This window comes from Glandiceps talaboti, chromosome 2, assembly GCF_964340395.1.
Source record: "Glandiceps talaboti chromosome 2, keGlaTala1.1, whole genome shotgun sequence".
Classification (NCBI taxonomy): domain Eukaryota; kingdom Metazoa; phylum Hemichordata; class Enteropneusta; family Spengelidae; genus Glandiceps; species Glandiceps talaboti.
Window position 1 is genome coordinate 21,202,104 of NC_135550.1, and position 11,992 is coordinate 21,214,095.

Here is an 11,992-nt window from a genome sequence, read left to right on the forward strand (position 1 = left end):
AATGATAAATATATGACGACTTTTTATCTTCTAATCCTACAGGTACTCTTTGCTTCCAAGTGTTCATTTAAGCCTTACTTACTTGTTATGAGCTAAGTATGTAAAACGGAAATTATACAATTATTATAAACAATTAAAAGGTTTAGAATAATTAGACGTCAAGTTTGTCATTGCTATGCCCTACCAGCTATCATTCCTACCAAGAGAGCCAAGTGTACAATTACATGTAATGATTAAAAAAAAAATTAGGCAATATATTATAAAAGCAAGCTTTAAATTTCATATAATTTGATACACCTACATCGATGATAACAAAGTGGACATGTCCGATATCGTTTGATGATGTAGTTTTAACTCATTTGCATAATTTATCATTTTCTGGTAATTGGGCAATATCTTAATGCATGCTTCAAATTTCGTATGGCATTGCGTACATTAACGATGCAACACGCACATATGTCCTATATCTTAACAATGCATGCTTCGAATATAAATGATATGAACAGAGGATATACTGAGTAACAACAATGCTTTACCGAAGGCGTTCAGTTTGAAAATAATACATGTAATACAGCATGAGCCTTATGTTATTTCCATTGTGCCTCACTTGGCCACTTTACGGCACGCATACTGTGTCAGTATAATATGGACATTTTAGTATTACAAACGAGGTAGTTATTATTATTTTTATTGATAATTGACACACTTCTAGATATTGATATGTTACAGATCTTCTATATCCGAGCTAGATGCAGTAAAAAGTTGACATTTAGATATGACTTACATGTAAAGGTCAAATTCATAAAACAGTGGTTAATAAAACACGAGTCCGAGACAATTTAGCATTTAATATCACGTGTCCGCTTCACGTAATAACTGGTTTATGCTTCTTTTGACATTGAAAGCTGAAATAAAACTTTCAAAGTTTAGACATTTGACATGAGTCTTCATGTATGTTGAACAAGAGGCGGAATTTTAGTCAAATATTGCTTTCACCCAGTATGCATATTTGTTAATATCAAAACTTATAATAATGCCCCTATGTGCAATAGTATAGGTTTGAAAGGAACCAGTTACACTCATAACGTGTCTGTGTTATGATTGGAATGCTTTGGTGTTGACATTGACCTTGGCTTAATGGTTTACACATGTAACGGATCCGCCTATACCCCCGCAGCAGTCGTTTGCGTCCGCATCATCTTATCCGGGTATCTTATCTTATCTTATCTTATCTTGGATAGGAATGGTCGTTGCGGAATGGTCGTTGCGGAGCCACGGGTCCATGCCAGTCAATAGACGACCATGCCTGAAAATTGGTGATGTGAATGGAGATATTTAGCCATTTGCAGTGGTTTTGTATATCGTATTATGTCGGAAGAAAATATAAAACATAGTTGTCGAGGATAAGATAAAAAGTAAAAATCTTGTTTCTATTGTGGCCCTCTTACATAAAAAGATATACAAAAGGATATTAAATCTCATTTAACAATTTACAATGTAATACAATACATTAAAATAATACAAATTTGCGATAGAAAGTGTAAATACATTTTAACGAATCGAAACCAATTTCTTGTCTCAGCGTGTACGGTCGGAGTGGCTTGATCTAATGACTTTTGCTCTAAATAGTCAAGTGATTTGCTGAATTCTGTATACACATTCAGATTAACTTTTACAATGTAATGTCTCTAATATAAATCCTCGTTTCTGAGAAATTGTATAAACTTGAAAGACATTTTGATGACAAGTATGGCCACCACGCGGTCATATCTATATGTATTTGGTATAAACGATATATCATAAACATACGTCTATAGGTGGGGAATTTCAGAAGTGTGAGGAGTTTCTTTATGATGGGTTAATCTTGAAACGTCAGCTATTTATCAACTTTCCTTTTTTGACCGAGGACGCTTTTGTGATGTCAAGGATCTATTTTAGATCAGGCCACTGCACTGTAGTGGTCTGAGGTTTTAGCAAAGCATCGTGTGATATGTATGATTGAGTGTTTTTTTTTTATAACTTTGCTTCAAATCCCCACCCCTTACAATCTGAACTAAAGCTGCTGTAGCATTTAAATTTCATTTCAAAATCCTAGCTACCCTCCATAAAAAACAAAACACCACTATTTAGAATTTTACCATGATTACTACTATTCTCTCCTGGTGAACTTGTAGTTAATTCAATAAAACCTGAAATTGAAATGCTACTTTTCTCTGGTGTGCCATTACTTTTGAGATGCATTTAACATGTGGCGGTGTCGCATGTCGGTTGTGGTCTCATTTGTAGCTCTTTCTCTCTCTCTCTCTCTCTCTCTCTCTCTCTCTCTCTCTCTCTCTCTCTCTCTCTCTCTCTCTCTCTCTCTCTCTCTCTCTCTCTCTCTCTCTCTCTCTCTCTCTCTCTCTCTCTCACAGACAAGTACTTAGGTGATCTCATTTACCCAAGATCTTTCGATAACATTTACAGTAAGAAATTTAGAATCTTCACTTGGTGTCCCTATCCCAAGGTTTTACATGTAATTAATCCCATACGTCCAATGTAATACCTCGATCGAGGACATGCTATGATGAGGAAGTGACGGGCTGATCGATGATTTCTTCTAGATTTGTCACGATTCTACTTTCATCTTCACATGGGTCTTTAGGAACCATTGCGTATATTTTTGTGATGTTCTCGGTGATGGTTCTTTCCCATTACATGCCACACAGTACGCTACAATTATAACTTCCCTCCTGTGCCGCATACCCCCCAACCCCCGTGCCACTTTCTGATTTCGGTTGTGTTTCTAACGGGTATATGTAAGTTACCATGTTACGTGCTACCTCAAACGATCGATGTCAGTAAAAAAAATAATAACTTTAGTTTTGAGATGGGTTACGGTTTTTGTGGATGTCAACCTACCCATATATTTTTTTCTGGTGATGGGCAATATATCCTCATGCGGGCTACGCATTATTTTTCCAAATTAAGGATATTTCTTTATATTTTCTGAATAGTACATGTAACAATATACATTTGAGTCTATTCCAAATTATATAATATCTTATACAGTGGCTTATTTGGCTCTGATGTTGCATACAAGCATGAATTGAGATTAAATATCCAATGTGCACTAAAAAGAACTGAACAAAAGTTTACGACCATTGGGCCATCAAAAGTCTGAAAGTCTTGAAATGTTTTGCTCTTTAATTTTATTCGGGATTTTTTGGAACGAATTTCAAATTAAACTTTAGGAGAAGTCATTTACCATGTGCACATCCGCATAATATCTTTCAGCTTTGCCACAACAAAATACACTTCCAGATAATATGTAATGCATAGCATAATTGTTTCAATGCTTGTATTTTATTACGTCTATGGTTTGATATTTTATGCCTCTAAATGGCCTCCTACGCTGTCTTATTTTCAATTTTTTCACCTTTGGAGTTGTCTCCTTCCAATGCATCATTGTACCATATGGTTGTATATCTCCACTGTAGTGTAGGTGACAGAAGGGGTGGCTAAAATAATGCTTGAGTTTCAATTGGCGGGGCTTAACATTTTTTTGAGAAGAGAGGGTGCGAGGAACACCATTTGTTTAACCGTAAATTGTGTACATTTCCTAACTGTAGCTATGCAGACAAATTGCATGAGATAGTATCAAGATGACTGAATAAGTTCTATATATACTCGACCTGAAATATTTTGCTATCATTATATATAATTTGTTTTATCGTTGTCAAGCATTGTGAAAAAATGAAATCAACCTACTTACCCAATGTGATGGGTTAGGTTACCCCGCGTTGACAAGCATTTTTTTTTTCTGACCTTACATATGATATTTAATTGCGTATGCTAAAATATATATTATGTAAATTACATGCAAATTTATGTAAATTAGCACTTTTCTAAATTTTAAATGCATGATTGCACCAAGACAAAGTTCTTCCCCCTTGGCAATTTGGTCAGGCTACGGCCCTGGTAAGGCCTTATGTACATTTATATTTTTTCCATACGTTAACAGAGAGGGCGCACCCGTACTTTCTTGAAACTGCTTGATATCAAAATAACATATTCATGTATTTTGAGTCATCCCATGCCCCACAAAGGTAAGTTGTAAATTGCAGTTTGTGTAGTTTTCAGCTCCCGAACCAAGAAGGTGTCCTGTATGTGCGTTCTCCAGGGCAATTCTAAGTTCACTTCCAGGCTACGCTCAACACTGCACTGTACTGATTTCTAGACCATATTGAAATCTTTTAATAAGCTAGGGGATCCAAATGTGCCCTTATTCACCGGTCGGACGCTGATTGACTTCCCATTAACAATATTTAATCTCGCAATCTTTGCCAAAATTGGGTCCAAAATGTCAAGTCAAACCAGAAAAGCTACTCATGCTGGTAGCTGGTATACACGTTCAGGTAAGGTCATGTTCATACTAGACATAAATCAACTGAACGAGTCGCATTTACCATGTGAGGGTTGGTTACTTTGTTATTTTGAAGATGACAATGTACTTTGTTTTCATGAGCATTACTTTATATTTCCCTTTGTTTCAACTTATAACAACAAAACAAAGATGTGACATACCATCGTTTATTTTCAAATTCTAGACTTTTGATATGGAATGACTTTATTCGTAAATTACGTTGACTATTCCGCTAAGGATGTCTAAACTACCGTGAGGAAGGTAGCACACCTGAAGTGTACATGGTCTAACTACTACAAATGAATATTGCGATTGGATAATAAAAGCCCCAACATAGTCCTCTAGACTCTACTGAACACCCCTAACCCAAAATCGACCTGTCCTTTTCAGTTTAATTGGATGGAAAACGGGTTAGGGTACGAAATATTTATTGGGACTTGCAAGTGAAATTTATATTTAGAACTGGGGACTGCAGTAAAATTCCATCTTCATGAGATGAGATGACCCCAGTGACCCACTGCAGTATTCAGCCTTGAGTTTATGAAGATGCATTATGGGTCGATTTCCAATATAGCTTTATATTGGGTGTATTGGTGGCTATTTAATATTTAGCATTGTAGCAATGTTGCTAGTGAATAACAGTGAACAACTGTTATTGACATTTGTTTGATTAAATATAGAACCATATTTGATAAATTGTATGTTCATGTTGGTTTACTTAGCTGAGTTCATAGAGGCCATAGAGAAATGATAGGGAGTTTAGTATAACTGAGGTAGTGAAGTGGAATGGTTAAGTCTGTGTTTGTGTCTGTGAGTACCTGTCTGTGACACTGTCTATATGTGTATGTGTCAGTCAGTGAGTCAATCTATGAACAACTACAGTAAAAGTTATATAAACCACTGAACTGATGGTACAGCAATGACTGGATAGGGAAGTTCAGTGGATGGAATGTGATTTGTTGGACTCCATTCAGATCCCTGATGAAACCAACAGCAACATACCTTTTTCTGTGGTTCATAATACCTACCTCACTGACAACATTGTATTTCTATTTTCTAGCGAGTGGCTTATCATCTGAGCTGGAAAAGTGGTTGAATGCTGCCCCATTGGCTGATGAACATAGACCAGCAAGGGCTATCATTGCTCCGTGAGTAGTTTGTTTATAGTTTACAGCATGTTAAGACCAGACAGTTACAGATACTAGCACTTCATTACCAGATGTCCTCAGTCCAAAAAATGACTGATGCATGAAATCTGGAGAACTGAGAATGACTATGGAACAACTTAGATGACAGAAAATAGAACTGCCTTCATTACTGAAAATGACTAGAACCACGTAGATGACAGAGACTTACTTTCCAGATGACTAAGAATGACTGAAATGATGGGAACCACCTAGACAACTGAGAATGTCTAAAGAACAACCTAGATGACCGAGAATGAACCCAAAAATTGCCTAGCTGACTGAGACTGACCATGGAACCACTTAGATTACTATTAAATTATTGTCCAAAATTATAACAAGACACTTTTTTATGCATTTTCTTTTCTCTCTCCTGGTTGTAGACATGCTGGGTATGTTTACTGTGGTAGATGTGGAGCACATGCATATAAACAAGTGGATCCTACAAAGGTGTAAGTATCAAAAAATATCTCCGTTATTTCCGTTTTTGTTTTGTGGCTTCCTGAATATTTTTTGCCAAATCAAATCAAATCAAATCAAATCATCTCTTCATGTGTCGGCCAGATGTTGGTTTTGTGGACAGAGAGGTTGTATGGTGAAATAGCTTGACTTTAGAAGGATGCATAGCCATACTACATATTCCACAAAACCAAAGTCTGGTGTGTTTGTCCATAAAGCTGTGATCGTATACCTTATGAATTGTTTAAAACTGTTTGAAAACAATATTTTGCATGATTTTTTAAACAATTTGGGACATGACATTGAAAGATTCACTGTCATTCTTGTAAAATGCAAAGATTGTGTCAACTCATGTTTACTTTGATATGTAAAATTATTTGTTAACACATGTCATTTGTTTACAATCAGCTGCTCATATTCTTGACACCATTTACACCCAGGGGTGAACAAATCCACTGGTCCTGGGTCCAGGACTAGCAATTTTTTTGGGCGGACCACACAAATTTTACCTTGTCTGGTCCGTCAGACCAGTACCTTACTGTTAATAACTATGTTAAAAAGTCGTCTGAATATACAGATTTAATGTTTCACATTAGTGGGACCTGGGACCACTAATTCTTTCAGCAGGACCACTGGATTTTTTAAGGCACTGGTGTGGGGACCACCAGTTCACAAAATGATTTGTTCACCCCGGACACCTACACAACACAAAATAGAGACTTCAAAATTGGGGACGACTTGAAAGTTCAGGTCATATGTATAAAGTTGGCATGTAATATGATAAAATAAACAAGCTAAAATTTGAGGATCATAGATACTTTCAGTAAATCACAGTGGATGAAGACCCTTGGTTCTATTAATGATCGTTTGGCTTTACTGAAATCTTCCAAGTTTGTTCCTTTAATCCAAATTTCCCCTACCAATGTAGCCATCACCATACTGTTAAGGCAAAATTAAAAAAATGTGTGTTTCCAATAACCTGACTGACCAAAGTTTAAGCTACCGACCCTAAACATTTTTAGAACATTTAAAATTAAGAGTTAAGAAATCCTTTGTCTTCTTGACCTTCATGTATATCTGTTTTCTTTGCCCCAGTGACGTCTGTACATATTTTATCAAACTATCACCCATTTGTTTTTGGGTCGAAGCAGTTATATTTTTCAAAAATATAAACAATTAAAAAGGTAAAGATAAATAAAATAAAATAAAATCCTGACCTACCTACCCTATTTTCTGACGACATGTTATCAGAAACTCAATTGTAAAATAAATAAAAGTAAAAATACTGATACTGTTAAAGTGTGTAGGAGCCTTAGGAGGAATCACTAGTTGCTAGTGCTCACATTGCAGTTATTGTTTTGTATAGTGACTATGTTTGTATTCTTCAGGAAACGTGTGTTCATCCTTGGACCATCTCATCATGTCCGTTTAAGTGGCTGTGCTTTGTCTTCCACCACATCCTACTCTACACCCCTGTATAATTTACCAATAGACACCAAAAGTAAGTATACATTCAGTATACCTAAGAGTGGACATCCTCAGTTCATAGTCATTGGGAACATGGTTTCACTAGTGGTCATGAAACATTGTTGTGTAATTTCAGTTAACTGTGAAGTGTTGGTAACAGACTGACTCTTGTGTAATTTACATTGAATGTTTGGTAACAGACTACTAAACAACAGCGTTGTTATTTCAGTTTACAGTGAATTGTTAGGAACTGGACATTTTGAAAAAATGGCAATACAGACTGATGAGGATGAACATAGCATTGAAATGCACCTACCTTATATTGCCAAAGTGTTGGAAAGGTATGTCATGTGGATTTGTGTGTGTGTGTGTGTGTGTGTGTGTGTGTGTGTGTGTGTGTGTGTGTGTGTGTGTGTGTGTGTGTGTGTATGTGTGTGTGTGTGTGTGTGTGTGTGTGTGTTCGGGGTGTGTGTGTGTGTTGTGTGTTGTGTGTGTGCATGTGAGTGTGTTTGTGTCTGTCAGTCTGTCTGTCTATGTAAGTATGTAAGTATGTATGTATGTATGTATGTATGTATGTATGTGTGTATGTGTGTATGTATGTGTGTGTGGATGCATGTGTGGATGTAAAGTCAATGTAGATGTATAACTTTTACAGACAAGATGACTCATTTATATGCAAATTAGGTCTAAAAAGATTTGGTTTTGGTTAAAATGCTTAATGTTGCTGCGTTATCACATATTTCACAGTGTAAAGCTACCTGCTTCTTTGTCAGATGAACATCACTAGTAACTTTGATTCTTTTTTTCAGCGTCCGTGGCCAGTTTACCATTATTCCAGTTCTGGTTGGTGCTCTAAATACAGACAAAGAACAGCAGTATGGGAGAATCTTTGCCAAATATTTAGCTGATCCAAGTAGCCTCTTTGTTATCAGTTCAGATTTTTGTCACTGGGGTAAGATATGTCTTCCCTTGTATTGTCTTTTCATTCTTGGTTCTAGCTCAGATCACTATTTTTAGTGGTCTGAGGTTCTAGTACGATGTGTATATGTAAATTATACGAGGACCCTCCACTTTATGTATTATTGAATATTATGTATTATAGTTCAGAAATACTCTTAAAAATTAGAAGTCAAAGCAACCTTTATGGTACTAGTACTAGTAAAGTAATACTCTATGTAGTGATTGAGTAATCCAATCTTTTCAACTATCACACATCAAAGCCAAAGGAATAATATTTTGAGGGTAAATAAACATATTTGCCGTGGAATTATCGCACACTGCTCCTGAAGCACACATAAGACATGATGATCAATGCTAAGATTACTTAGTGTGATTTAGTATTAGTATTGTAGCCTAGATTGCCGAAACTGTAGGCGATGACCATAGACAGACTTTATCATAATAGTACTTTCACCTTTAACCTTTGACCCATGTATAAATTCACATCACAATGAAGCCATTGTGGAATTTTACTAACATGAAATGCAATGTTCACAAGACAATAATTTACACATTTGTTTCAGGTTCTCGGTTCCGATATACTCATTACGACAAGGCGTATGGTGAAATTTATCAATCTATCCAAGCATTAGATCATAAAGTAAGTCAATTTTAGAATTCAAAGTCAACTATTGACACAAACAACTAGTACATGTATTGCCGTTTGATGCCATATTTATTTCCCATTATGATGTTTTTGATTAACTTGAGACATTATATGGTGGTTTAATTTGTATTAATTACTTTATTTTCAGGGTATGAAATTTATTGAAAATTTTGATCCTGTGGGTTTTGCCAGATACTTGAAGGATTATGGTAATACTATTTGTGGAAGACATCCCATTGGAGTTTTACTCAATGTAAGTATAGACATCTTTTTCACAGGATAGGTATCAGTTATCAAGATAGAGTAGTAAGTATATCACTGGTTTGAGAAAAAAAAATCTTACTGGATATTTGATTATGTACAGAATGACATTGTTTCTTTTGTGCATATAAACATCATCTGCTATTTTCATAACAACATAGGTTGTGTTGTCATAATGGCTGATAGGAGAATGCTCACGTACTCACATGGTGTCTTTTGATTCATGCAGAATGAGTCAAATCATATTTTAAAATCATATTTCGACAAATTTAGAATTCCACTTACTGACAATATAACATTCAAGGGAGAATTGATGAAACAGCAATTATATCAAAATTATGTCCTCTACTGATGTATTGGACAGATCCTGCCAAGCAGGATAAATTTGTTGCACTTCTTATTTGCATTACATAAAATGACTTTTGTATAAGTAAGTAAGTATGGTATATAAATAGTAGATGGATATGTATTATAACAGAAATATCAAAGGGTTGCCAAATGACTGCATATCATACACATTTTATGTTCCGTAAGAGCAATTTAGATAGATAAGAAACTAGCTTCCCATAGACCACTCACTACAAATATAAACCAGACCATCTGACCCCAACTGATACACATAAACACATAACATTCTTGGAACAAAGAGGTTATTTAATGTCATCACATTGCATGCTCAGATATTGACACATACAAATTGATACTAGCAAGAATTTTAGTCTGCTTGAATGGTTCTCTGTGGTGACGTGTGAACATATGCATGTACAGTGCCTGCTTCTCAACAGGAGTGTGGTGTTGTTTGTATTTGTAATGACTTTTCTGTGGGAAGCCTGTTTCTTATCTATCTAAATTGTTCTTGCGGAACATAAAATGCGTATGATACTCATAGTCTTTCAGAGACCCTTTAATATTTCTGCTGTAAGTCCACACTTTTAACCAATATTATTGTTATTGTTTGCAGGCTATAGTTTGTCTTCGTGATGAACAGAGGAACAGTCATCAAATGTCCATGAAGTTCTTAAATTATGACCAGTCGCAGAAATGTAGAAGTAAAGATGACAGTTCTGTCAGCTATGCAGCAGCTTCCTTTGTTTTGAGATAGATGTCTGTACTTCATCTTCAACTTCAATCCTAGATTAAGATGTGTTAGTCTTTGAGTATTACAAATGGAAAATTAAGGAACACAAGCCTTCATTGAAGGCTACCCCCCAACTGGTGTGTTTTATGGCAAATTTACTGTGCAAGTTTGATTGGTGACTCTAGATACAAAACTTCATAATTTTTTGACGAATTTGCTATTTGACCTTGAATATGGAGGTCAAAGTCAAAGGTCAAGGTATAAAAAGAAAGATAACCTTTGGGGTATAGACATTCAAATAGAGTCTTTGTGTATTAAAATTTTAGAAAGAAAATTTCAGTCATTTTTACCAGAAAATGTTTGTCAAAGTGAAAGGTAATTGTCTCATTAGAAAAGTCATCATTGATAATGTGTGGGTAGACACTTGAATGGTGTCCATGTGTATCAAACTTTTAGAGATAAGAGGCAAAATGTGCTTTTCTATCACAAGTATGGTCGCCATTTTGCTTTATGGGTCAAGGTTATGGCCTCACAGTCAAACCCAAGTCATGATTAAAATGTTATCACTTGAAATGTTTTTTTCATAAAGTTATGAAGATAACCCAAATTTAGCCATGGCCCTTGAAGGAAACTTTCAAGGTCAAAGGTCTTAACAGAAAGCTCATTTTTAATGATATGGGTGCAGGCACTTGAATAGAGTCACTGTGTATTACACCTCCAAAGTTGTGATGCATATTGTGAAATTTAACAGCAAATATGGCCACCATCTAGCCTTATTTGATTCCGTTGCAAAACAAAGTGACATGCATATGTCCCGCATAGTATGTTACTTTTGTGCCAGGTTTGGTTGAAATCGGATGGTGCATGCCAGAGATATGAGGGTGAATGCACACACAGACTGATGGATGAACATGCGGACAGAACCCAATGTTATAGCCCCCTCTTGACAGTGCCCATTGGAGGGCTTAAAAGGTTTCAACCTTGTTCTGTTCTGTAGTGCAAAAGTTCGTTGTGATGTCAGTCTTTATGTCAGTATGTAAAGGCAGGTGTAAGAATGAGATTTCTTAAATCGGATCATTTGTAATGTGTGATATCTTTGGCAAGAAATGTACTGGTATTGTTACAGCCAAAGTGTACATATTTGACAGATACAGATATATGATTTACACTACTATAGGCAGTTTTTCAAATCAGCTGTAGTTTTCCTACGGTAATTGAATCAAATGTACAATAGTCCACTATACGTTAATACGATTCCTTGCTGTAATGTATAACACTTTTTAAAAAAACAAACTTATTTTGAACTTTTTTCCAGTATGAGATGGAACTATCTCTCATTGTATTTAACTCATTGTGTAGGCAATTTTTGTTATATATAAAACCCCACTTCTACTAACCATAGTGGGTTGATTATTTTTAATCAAAACTCTCATTTTCATATAGCAATGGTACTGAACACTACTTATGGGTGGAGTAACTTATATTGGGGGTAGGGTGAAGTTTCTCAGAGTATACAGTAATGTAAATTTTGATTT

General features: G+C 35.6%; 1 protein-coding gene across 2 annotated transcripts; it reads left to right on the top strand.

Annotated features, from left to right (window-relative positions):
- Positions 1–4,006: 4,006 nt before the first annotated feature.
- LOC144447913 (protein MEMO1-like) lies at positions 4,007–11,705 on the top strand. Of its 2 annotated transcripts, none has more exons than XM_078138021.1 (9): positions 4,007–4,085; positions 5,463–5,550; positions 5,970–6,038; positions 7,434–7,546; positions 7,742–7,853; positions 8,322–8,464; positions 9,036–9,112; positions 9,267–9,371; positions 10,341–11,705. In XM_078138021.1, exons 1-9 carry the CDS (start codon positions 4,073–4,075, stop codon positions 10,479–10,481), a joined length of 861 nt encoding a protein of 286 aa, XP_077994147.1. In that variant the 5' UTR covers positions 4,007–4,072; the 3' UTR covers positions 10,482–11,705. The 2 variants fall into 2 exon arrangements, with proteins under 2 accessions (XP_077994147.1, XP_077994139.1); XM_078138013.1 differs by lacking the exon at positions 4,007–4,085 and adding an exon at positions 4,272–4,394.
- Positions 11,706–11,992: the final 287 nt, after the last annotated feature.

Excerpts from the sequence above, each read along its gene's own strand:
- LOC144447913 (XM_078138013.1), top strand. The coding sequence starts at position 4,340 with ATGTCAAGTCAAACCAGAAAAGCTACTCATGCTGGTAGCTGGTATACA. Across the intron at positions 7,547-7,741 it reads TTTACCAATAGACACCAAAA|TTTACAGTGAATTGTTAGGA; the intron begins GTAAGTATACAT and ends TTGTTATTTCAG. Across the intron at positions 8,465-9,035 it reads TTCAGATTTTTGTCACTGGG|GTTCTCGGTTCCGATATACT; the intron begins GTAAGATATGTC and ends CATTTGTTTCAG.